General features: G+C 34.2%; 2 protein-coding genes across 2 annotated transcripts; both read left to right on the forward strand.

The window, feature by feature from the left end:
- Window positions 1-263: 263 nt before the first annotated feature.
- On the forward strand, window positions 264-2706 carry LOC139986192 (15-hydroxyprostaglandin dehydrogenase [NAD(+)]-like). Its single transcript, XM_072001328.1, has 6 exons — window positions 264-593; window positions 793-919; window positions 1008-1117; window positions 1386-1559; window positions 1771-1928; window positions 2269-2706. The coding sequence occupies exons 1-6, from the start codon at window positions 501-503 to the stop codon at window positions 2405-2407; spliced, it is 801 nt and encodes a 266-aa protein (XP_071857429.1). The 5' UTR covers window positions 264-500; the 3' UTR covers window positions 2408-2706.
- A 1495-nt stretch (window positions 2707-4201) lies between these two features.
- Window positions 4202-10334, forward strand: LOC139986194 (15-hydroxyprostaglandin dehydrogenase [NAD(+)]-like). Its single transcript, XM_072001330.1, has 6 exons — window positions 4202-4380; window positions 5994-6120; window positions 6691-6797; window positions 8681-8854; window positions 9281-9438; window positions 10141-10334. Exons 1-6 carry the CDS (start codon window positions 4288-4290, stop codon window positions 10274-10276), a joined length of 795 nt encoding a protein of 264 aa, XP_071857431.1. The 5' UTR covers window positions 4202-4287; the 3' UTR covers window positions 10277-10334.
- Window positions 10335-10675: the final 341 nt, after the last annotated feature.

The following is a 10675-nucleotide window of genomic DNA, read 5'->3' on the forward strand; positions in this document are numbered from 1 at the left end:
GAGAATTGTTTACCTGTTTGTTTAAAAAAAAGAAATAGTTCCGAGTGACAATATTGTACAAGCTTGAACAAACTTCGAGATTTTTATCTCCCCTGTTGTTGAAATGTTTCAACATTCAACAAATATTTTGATCAACAAGTGTATAAATTTTAATTTAGCGACCTCGCTATATCATTTCTAGCTACGATATATATATATATATATATATAGATATCTTTTGTTTGTTTACATATCGAATCACTTGTAGACATATTTCAATTCAAAATATCTCGACACATCCATATTTCTTCATCTAGAAAGTAATCTATGTTGTATAACTGTCATTTGTATACCTAAAACTGTACACAAGTACTAGACCTATAAATAGGATGTTTTGGAAACTTCAATGTAAACGATTCAGAGTAAAAGACTCTATTTGAACTTTCGACAGTGTTTGATTATATATAATTATATTATTTTTAAGAATTTTCCCAATAAGTGATTGAAAGAGTGCTGAAAGAATGAATGTGAAACACGCAATTGTATTGATCGTGGGAGGAGGAAGCGGTATCGGTTGCACCTGTGCTGAAGAGTTTTTGAGTTCCAAGGCTGAGGTAAATCTTTGTTGACTGTAAAAATTTGGTTGATGGCAAGGATGAAAATTTAAATTTAAATTTGTTAGATACGTTCGCAATCTGGTTATCTTCGTTCATGTATTAAATTTACCGAAATGAAGAGAATTTTGAAATAAAAAAATATCCTGATAGAAAATCTGGTAATTTATATTCAAATTGTGTTCATAATTTTGTTCAGTTCGTGGGAATTTTGGATTTACCAGACTCGAATGGAAGAGTCGTAGCAGATACATTGGGCATTCAGCATGGTTCACACCGTGTGGATTTCTTCGCCTGTGACGTCACAAACGATGAGCAAGTAAATTGTAAGATACGATAAGTAACAAGAGTAAATCGAAGCTTATTTCATTAGAAAAAAATATCAAAATCAATAGATCGATTTAATTTAAACAGCGAGCTTCCAAAAGATCGCGCAATTGTTAGGGAGTATCGATATTCTCATCAATAGCGCAGGAGTTTTGACCAACGGAGCAGACTGGCAACGCATGATAGATGTGAATGTCGTAAGTATATCACCGTATACGTTTTAAATTGTAAATAAATAAATTCAACTATTACTTACAAATGTGGATGTTTATGCATTCATGGGAAATTAGACATACTAGTAAAAATTAGATACCGTACATGCAAAAATAAATACAACACTCAGCTAGTTATTTTTTTAATGAACTTTTCAACAACCAAGTAATTAATCGCGATAGAGTCGATCAATTTCATTTCTATGTGATTCTATTAACTATTCGTTTCCACGCTAATTAATAATCATTGCAGACCGGACTCATACGTATGACTTTAAAGGGCATCGATCTAATGGGTAAACACAAAGGTGGTAAAGGTGGTACAATAGTAAATATTTCCTCCATGGCTGGTCTCGCACCTGTAATTTATTATCCAATTTATGCTGCAACGAAACATGCCATCGTTGGACTCACCAATAGTTTAGCGGTAAAACTAGTTTTAAAGAACACACACACACACACACACACACACACATACATACACAGTTTCTTAAAGCGTGATATATTATACAATTATTATACTATTAAATAATTAAATAATTTGAACAATATTTAAAAGATTAATATCGACGTTACAACGATCGATTAAATTGTGGAAACATTAAAATATGCTTAAAATATACTATTCTTTTATACAGCTCAGTTACAACGAAACTGGCGTTCGTATGATGCTGATGTGCCCTGGCCGTACAAACACTCCTTTGATCACAAAATTGTACGACTTTGAAAATCCACATTTAAGTTTCCTTAACGTTAATAGAGCGGTGATGTGTTTGAGAACAGCGGGTAACCAACCGTAAGTATTTTAAAAAATATGAAATAGCCGTCTCGGAATCATAATAATTTAATATTTAATACTCGTATAGTGGGTTTAATCTATTAATCGAAATGTAAAATATCTATACAACTAAACTCACAACAATCTAAAAGTAATAATTTTTTAACAAGCACGAAGCAATTGTCGTTAGAGTATTCATGTTGTTAATGGAGTTTTCTGAAATAAATACGTAATAATGATTATTCTTTTCTTTATTGAAAATAATAAGCGAGAAAGATAAGATTCTTCGGTAGTTTTAGACGTTTAGCGACTTATATAAAAATAATTATTAATTTCTACTTATCTTTCATTTTCATAGGTCAGAGTGCGTGGCCAAAGCAGTAATCCGGTTGATGGAGAAAGGAGGAAATGGCTCTATATGTTTGGTACATGATGGGCAACCACCTTATGTCGTTAATGTTCAGACACTTGATAATTTGGTGAGGCGTCCCCTTTAGAGATAAACTGTATGATATTTGCGAAATCTATAAGTGTAAATCACGTAAAGTTCCTGTGATTTCTTATTCATCGATAATACGATAATTTTATCGATCGTCGCCTTAATATTTAATTTTGATCAATCGATATATTTCGCGATTGATAACAAATACATTAATACATTATCGCAAATTATCCTAAATGCAAATGTATTAATCACGCTTATGGACTGCCAAAGTAAAAATTTTCTATATTGTTTTGTGAAAATATTTTTATAAAGTTTTGTAAAATAAAATATTAGCAAATGCAAAAATGGAAACGAGAATGTTCTTTTTTCACAATGTGATCTTCGTAACGTAATTTTATTTCATCTTATTCGTCCCTTACCGATCGAATCTAATAAAATGATTACACTATGAATATTTGTACAAATTCACATTTTTGCAAATACTGATAGACAAGTGAAAGTTCAGTGCGAATGTACTTTATCTTAAAAATATTGTGTGACGCGTTTTGATCTTGTCATGTGTTCACACGAATCGCTAAATTCCATCAGATACAAGAATTTAAAAAAGAAATTAATTTTAAGCTGCAGTTACCTTATTTACCATAAAAAGTCTATCGTAATGGAGCACTTGCGAAGGATCAAGTAAATTCGAATAATAATTGTTAAAATCATTAAAAACCACTATACTATTTGAAATTGTAGATTATAAGAAACTCGTATTTTTAATATAACGATCTCATTAAATGTATTTTTTCTTTACATTCTCAAAGTTTCCTTTGATAAATGTCTTGAATAATTCCATATATCAGATTCAGATTTTATCTATTTCTTATCTAATTTATCTCTATATCTTTTCACCAAGTTTTAAGTCGAAAGATTACATACATACTTATATAACAGTTAGCTATTTTTAACGAGTATACTCGTCATAAAGAAATTGCAATATTTTGTATTACGACGAGTCCTGTTAGTAATAAAATTAAAATGTAAAATAGTCATTTCCTTGTAACTAAATTCTATATTGTAACAGCCACACGTACTCTGTGTTTGACGAGTATACTCGTCGTCGCTTACTTTTCGCGACACGTTTTAGGTACACGCTTGTCAAACAGGTCGCAACAGCTAATTGGTTAATCATACGCAGACTCCCTCAAATATTTTGACAATTTCGTATGCACCAACCTAATATGCACTTTTGCGAGCAAATAAATATTTCCTGTATAATACTTCTGCTTTTAGGCGAAAGCCCAAAAGTTGCCATAGTTTTAGAGATAGATTATATAACGCAGTGTAATATAACAAAGTGGATAAGAGGGGAGGTAGGTACATAAGAAAAGAGTTTAGATAGATATAGACAAGCAAAAGAGTTTAGAGTTTAGCTAGATAGATATAAGGGAGGAGGCAATAAGGGGATAACGCCATAAGACTGAGAAAATGTAAAAAGCGTAATAGGTAAACGAGATGTAAAACCGAAAACTCGTCCAAAGTCGAAAGGCACGGACTAAGTAAAAATAAAATAATAAATGATAAATAATAATAATACTTCTCCTCTTACGCAGCGTTGTAACTCAATAAATCGACAGAAATAAACACGGCGTTTGCGGATACCATGGCACCTCGTGCCGAATTTTTTCTCCATCGATCGGCGTATAATTCGATCCTGTTTACCCGCAGATTCGCGGTCGCGTTACCCGTCAGATGACCACGAGAGACATTCGATCTCGGTACGATTGATTCTCGATTTCTCGTGTTTCATCGGTCACCGTTGTCATCTGTCGCCGTAAGAGCCAGCCGCCAGGATATATTCGATTCGCCAGGTTTCGCGCGTGAACACCGTCGTATCCGGTGAGAAATAAAACGGGGAAACATTCGTTTCTTTGCCAACGATCGATCATGAACATCGAGGGTAAGATCGCGCTCGTCACCGGCGGGGCGAACGGAATTGGCTTCTGCGCCGCCCGGAAACTCCTTCGAAATGGAGCGAAGGTAATAAAACTTAATAAATTGTATCAACGATGGTTATATAGTAGATCCAGAGAGTTTCGATTCTTAATTTCGTTATGTTTTTTCGCTCATTTTCCACACAATTATATTTTTCTAACGTTAGGAGATATCCTAAGTTTCAAGAAAATATGGAAACATAGTTATTGGTACGCATAGCTTGTCTACTCGATTCTATGTTGAATATCATCTTTGATCGTACAAATCATGTTTGTTACTAGAAGGAGAGCGAGATTGAAACATAGAAAGTTGTTGAAAATTGTAGCAGCGTTAAGAATCGAAATCCTCATAACCTGACTATTCGTCTTAATCCATTTAGGAGCAATAACTTATATAATGTTACGCACACATATAGCAGCACTTTGATTATCCCAACTGATTAATCACGATCAATTAAAATATACAGTAGATAATAAATTAATTTTAACATCGTGGCCAAAGTGTTCCGTAGGATTGAGAATAGTAGATTGCAAATAGCTTTGTATGTAGGTGCCAACCTTTATTGAGAAATGACACACAAGTCGCGCGCAATTAACTTGATCTTTGATTTTTGCCAAGTTCCCTATTCATCTGTGTTGAAGTGATCGCCACTTCTAAGAAAACTCTACATCTGATCTTCGGTTTTCTCAAACGCTGAGGCCATCGATAGCGCATAGACGAAAGAATGCGTCATGTGCGATGTTGGCTTCGGGGTTTTTTTAGTCTCAGGGTAACATTGCTAGCGTGCGGATCTGGACCAGCTTACATTGCATTCCACACTTTGTACTTTAATATTCACAATATATATATACTTACAATACCTTACAATTTACCCACGCATTTCTTTGATTCCACATACTTCAAATAACCTTGACAATCTGAAAGAATGTGTTCTAAAATTAGTATAGAGAAAAATATGTATGTGTGTACATAATTCCAATTATAAATGATTATATCAATAAATACCAGATAAGAATTTTTTCTCGATCTTATCTGAAAGTTTGGTGATAACATTCAAAAAGAAAATATAAGATTAGCTTATCGATCGATCAGGTAAACATCGTAAGAATACTACACGTCTAAAATCAGGACTTGGAAGAGATTTTTGAAAACAGTACGAAGGACCACCCTAAGAGTTCGTACAAATTCTTCACCTCTGCTTCGAAAATAACGAATTCCATGGGGAAGTCGCGAGGATCGTTGAGATTTTAATTCTTTTGGAATAACGTTCCAATCGGTAACCCTAGAAGACTGAGATTGTCGATCGACAAGCTGACTCCTGGGAGGAGAAGAAGAAAGTCAATTGGGGGTAAACATGATTTTCAAGCGACTACATCGATAATCACAGTCATTCGGATTACAGTTCAATTTCAAGATCAAGTTTATCTGTAGAGTCTATTTTTGACTTCGTACACGAATTTTTAATTCAAAATTGAGTTAAAAGACTCGATCATACACGTGTTTCGATTAGATAAGATTGAGTGGCCCTTCTGTCCCTACCAATCCTTTTTCATCCAATTTTTTCAAATTCGTATGGACATAGAAGTGTTCTATGGTAAATGTGCAAATTCTCTGAGCAAAGCAGCTGAGTGTGATAAGTGTACTTTTATGTATTTTAGGCGGTAGCTCTGTTGGATCTAAACGATTCCGGTGGTGAGAGCGCAGCCGCTGAATTGAACAACGAGTTTGGCAAAGACCGCGCCATCTTCATCGCCTGCGATGTGTCGAAGAGCGAGAAACTTAAAGGTACTTGCAAATTATTAAAGTTTTCTTTATTCTTGATAAGATTTAGATTGCTTAAATACGATTATCGCAGTCGTAAGAAACGAGAACACGCAACAAAAGGAAAAATCATAATAAGCGACACATCTCGAAAGCATGTTCCAGCATAATACTGAAATAAATCTATATAAGCTGGAGCCAATGGAACGATCGTTTTCTTCTAAATCAATGCTGTCAAACAAACGACGATCACAATAGAAAATTTCGTTAAGATGATTGTTACATAACATAGTTCAAAGTTTTAAAAATTACCACGAATGAAATGATAAAAAGCTAAATGATACTTTATATATTGTACTTACGTAGTTTTTATGTATTCATATATATCTAGATATTTTTTGCTCATTAACATAAACATGATTCAATTTGTAATAAAATTTGCATTTTACGAATCCATATGCGTTCCTAATATTTATCGAGTGTAAGAATGCAGAAATTTATGTCCAATAATTTATTGATACACTACTTTTTAAATTAACCTTTATATAGCGTTGTAATACATAATATTTATCATTAAATTTAATTTATACGCAGAATCGTTCAAAAAAGTTATCGACATGTACGAGACACTAGATATTCTCGTAAACATCGCGGGCATTATGGATGACGCGGATTGGGAAATAATGGTCGATGTCAACTACGTAAGAGATTTCTTTATCCTTTATTTTCTATAAATATGTATATATATATATATATATATATATATATATATATATATATATATATATATATATGTCGGAGTAGAATTGTTTGAGTTTTGATTATGGGCGTGTAAAGAATCTTCGCCTGGATTGTTCATTGTAGTTTCACAAACAAGATAACGTTTATTAACACAAATTCAGAAGAAATAGGTTTGAACAATAACAATAGTAACTAAACGCTGATAGCAATGATCTTAGATTCGATATAGCGAATCCACGGTCCACGGGCTCACTTTTATTAAACTCAGAATAGAATTTCTACACACAAAAGTATCGCTCACAATGACGCTCTTTATATTGCTCTCTAGACGATGTGTCACTCACCAAGGAGATCTCAAGAATAATCGAGTAAAGGAAACTTTCTTTTCCTTACGGTTGCGTTGGCTTTGTTTAACGTTGGCCTGGGATACCAACAAACTGTTACCGTTGCTAGGCAGACTCGCATAACTGCGACATTGCTCTTGCCCAGGGTTTGATTGTTAATACAACGTGTGTCTCACAATATTGGTACTTTTCTGTTAGGTGAAACATTCATCTCGTGACCGCGGCTACGCTCGGCGACCGGTTGTCGCCTCGAGCCTAAGCTCATTGTCTCAAGTTTCGAATGACTGTGTCTGGGTTATTTCGTGAATGATATTGAGGCTTTTCCAAGCAATTCCAACGGGTGACCCCGTTGTCCTTTCATCTCCGACATATATATATGTCGGGTTGGCGTTGGGACTTTGGTTTGGGGCGTTTAAAGAATCTGCGCCTGGGTCGCTCATCGTCGTTGTACAATCGATGATATCGTTTGTTGTTACAAATACAGGATCAATTACTGGACTCAATACTCGAACGATAACGACAATGATCGTGGGGTCGGTATAGCGAATCCACGGCCCACGGGATAACCAATCTACTTTGTTTCAAGATCTCACTCGCACTTCACTTACTCCTCGTGATACCTGTCCCTCGAATTACTCTGTAATTCACACACTAGGTCTCTGGTTAGTAAGACTCCAAGCAAGAGAATGATCTCTCCTCGCTGCCCAGCAAAGCTATATGAGGTGTCCTCACGGCACCAGGTCATCGGATTATTCGGAGCAAATCCCATAACGGGCGTCAGGTATACGGGCTGATAGAACAAAGGCCACCTGCCAATTGTGTATGATACGTCACCCTCTGGCGACCATCCGTATGTCGCTAACTACGGGACCGTTAGGTCGTTTATTGCCAAATATCGGTACAGCCGATTCATTAACGGCGGGCTATGCAATTCCACGTCTCCGTTAGGTGGAACATTCATCCCGTGACCGTGGCTACGCTCGGCGACCGATCGTCGCCTCGAACCCAAGCTCATTGTCTCAAGTTTCGGATAACTGTGTTTGGGTTATTTCGTAATTGCTACAGCATTCGGACTTTTCCGAGTGATTCCACCGGGAGTCCCGTTGTCCTTTCATCTCCGACATATATATATATATAACTTTTGCTACTTAAGGTGATAAAGTGACTAAAAAATATTTCTACGTCTATCGGTATTTTCTATAATTGGGTATTTGATATAAGAAAATACATATCCAAAATATCTACTTCCCAAATTCATTTACATTATTAGCATGAAGTATGCAAATACGGAGTTTCTTCCTTAATTTTTTGAATTTATTCAAAAAGCTTATTCAAATTATTGAAAGACCAACAATCTTCGATGGCATTCATTTAACTTTATTAATAAGTAAAAGTAAAAGACAAACTCTCGTATAATAATCTCAGACATGATGATATAAAAGTGATTTGCATCGTTGATAGCTTTTAAGGATTAATACCGTTTTATTTGGCGCTGGTAGAAAGGCATCGTTCATGGAACTATCTTGGGATTGCATATTATGGGAAAGTATAAGGGTGGCAATGGTGGAGTCATCGTAAACATGTCCTCTGTAGCTGGCCTCGAGGGCATCCCTATAGCGCCAATTTATGGCGGGACGCAGTACGCCATTGTTGGTTTCACTCAGTCGTTGAAGGTAAAAAAGTAAAAAAAAAAATTTTTCATTTGAGTAACAATATACAAAAAATGGAAATTTAAAATACATGAAAATACTTTGCACTTTATTTTGCTTTTATGTCTCGTACTCAATACAAAGGTATTTCAAAAATGTCTAGCAATATTCTGGATACGTGTTGAACATATTTTCTGAAAGCTTCGCCATATCTTCCAAGTTAAAATAAACATAAAATTGAAATTTTTAAGATGTCCCAGAAAATGTATTTTTTCCCAGTTGTGACACTTTTAAAATAAAACAGAACATACATATCTACGCAATAAGCTTTTGTAATTTCTATGTACATATGTAAGTGCGTACATTCTTAAAGGAATGAACAAATATTCTCACAATTGCCATTTCTGTGGATAAGATTTCTGAAAGAAAACATTTTATTCTCAAACGTAGCATTATTATGAGAAAACTGGCATCCGTATGCTGACGATATGCCCTGGATTAACGACCACAGCTATGGCTGCCAGATTTATGTCCTCCAAAGAACACGCTATGGATCTTCTCGACGAAGAAACCGCGGCTATGGCAATGGCCACTATGCAGAAACAACCGTAAGCAGAGAGTACAATTTTCCATATTAAAATTCCAGGAATTTTTTGAAAAAAAAAAAAAAACAGCTACATAAGTTTATTTGCAATATTATACATTTCTAATCTCCAATTCTTCAATTTTCAATTTTATACAAAATTATCGTACAAAAAAATCATTTATTTTGTCGTTGTAGATGAAGTAGCTAATGAAAATCTTAATAAAACTTTCAACGTTTACAACTTTCGTTAAAAATAATATCACATAAATTTGACTATTTGTCACTCGGATCGAATTGATATTCCTCTCAGATATAATACGATATATCTGTTTAAGGTTTAGTAATTTCCTGTTCTTTTGCGTATCGTTTCAATTCTATTGATAGTAGATTATATATATCTTATTTAAAATTGCTTTCTCTTTACTGATTTTTCATTTTCCATTCATACTAGACATTGATTAAACGACGCATCATTGTTTGGTGTTCTTAAAATATTTACTTAATATATAAATACCAATATTTAAAATACTAGCAAACTATAATTTGGTTCTGAAAAAGTATAGATTATATCTTATCTTATCTTATCCTATTATATCTGAAAGAATAGATTATCATAGTTCAATTAATTATTTCACATATTAATTTCAATGTACACGTAATATATTGACCCGTCTGATTCCATTAGAAAATGCATCTATTTGAATGAAATAATATTTGTTAACAGGCCAGAACATGTAGCCACTGCTATTATCCAATTAATTGAACACGGAAAAAACGGCGCCATTTACGTCATCGAAAACAATCAACCTGCATACGCGATCGAAATTCCTAGTTATAGCGCCTTAAAAGTCCCTATATAAATATTAATGTAACCAGAGAGGCAAATCTAGTTAAAATATTATCAATTACATACTAATATCACTTTTTGATAGCAAAGACCGTTTGAATTCGATTGCCTCTTTCCTTTCTTTCTTTTTTTTATTAAAAATTTATATTAATAATATTTTCGTTATATATATTTAGTTATTAAGCAAAATGATTAAGTTGAAACTTTGCCGATATTTGAATGACTTGCAAACGCGCGTTTCTTGCCCGCCATCTTTGTGACGTCACAATTCTCTATATATGGTATACGCTCATGTACATATATGACCGTTCTCTGACATGTAGTTATACATGTAAAGTAAGTTTAAAAAATTCAAGCTAGCGCCGTTATATACGTAAGTTCAGTACGTGTTTCTTTTTAATTTCTAATTTTG

Source organism: Bombus fervidus, chromosome 4 (genome assembly GCF_041682495.2).
Source record: "Bombus fervidus isolate BK054 chromosome 4, iyBomFerv1, whole genome shotgun sequence".
NCBI classification, from domain to species: Eukaryota; Metazoa; Arthropoda; class Insecta; order Hymenoptera; family Apidae; genus Bombus; species Bombus fervidus.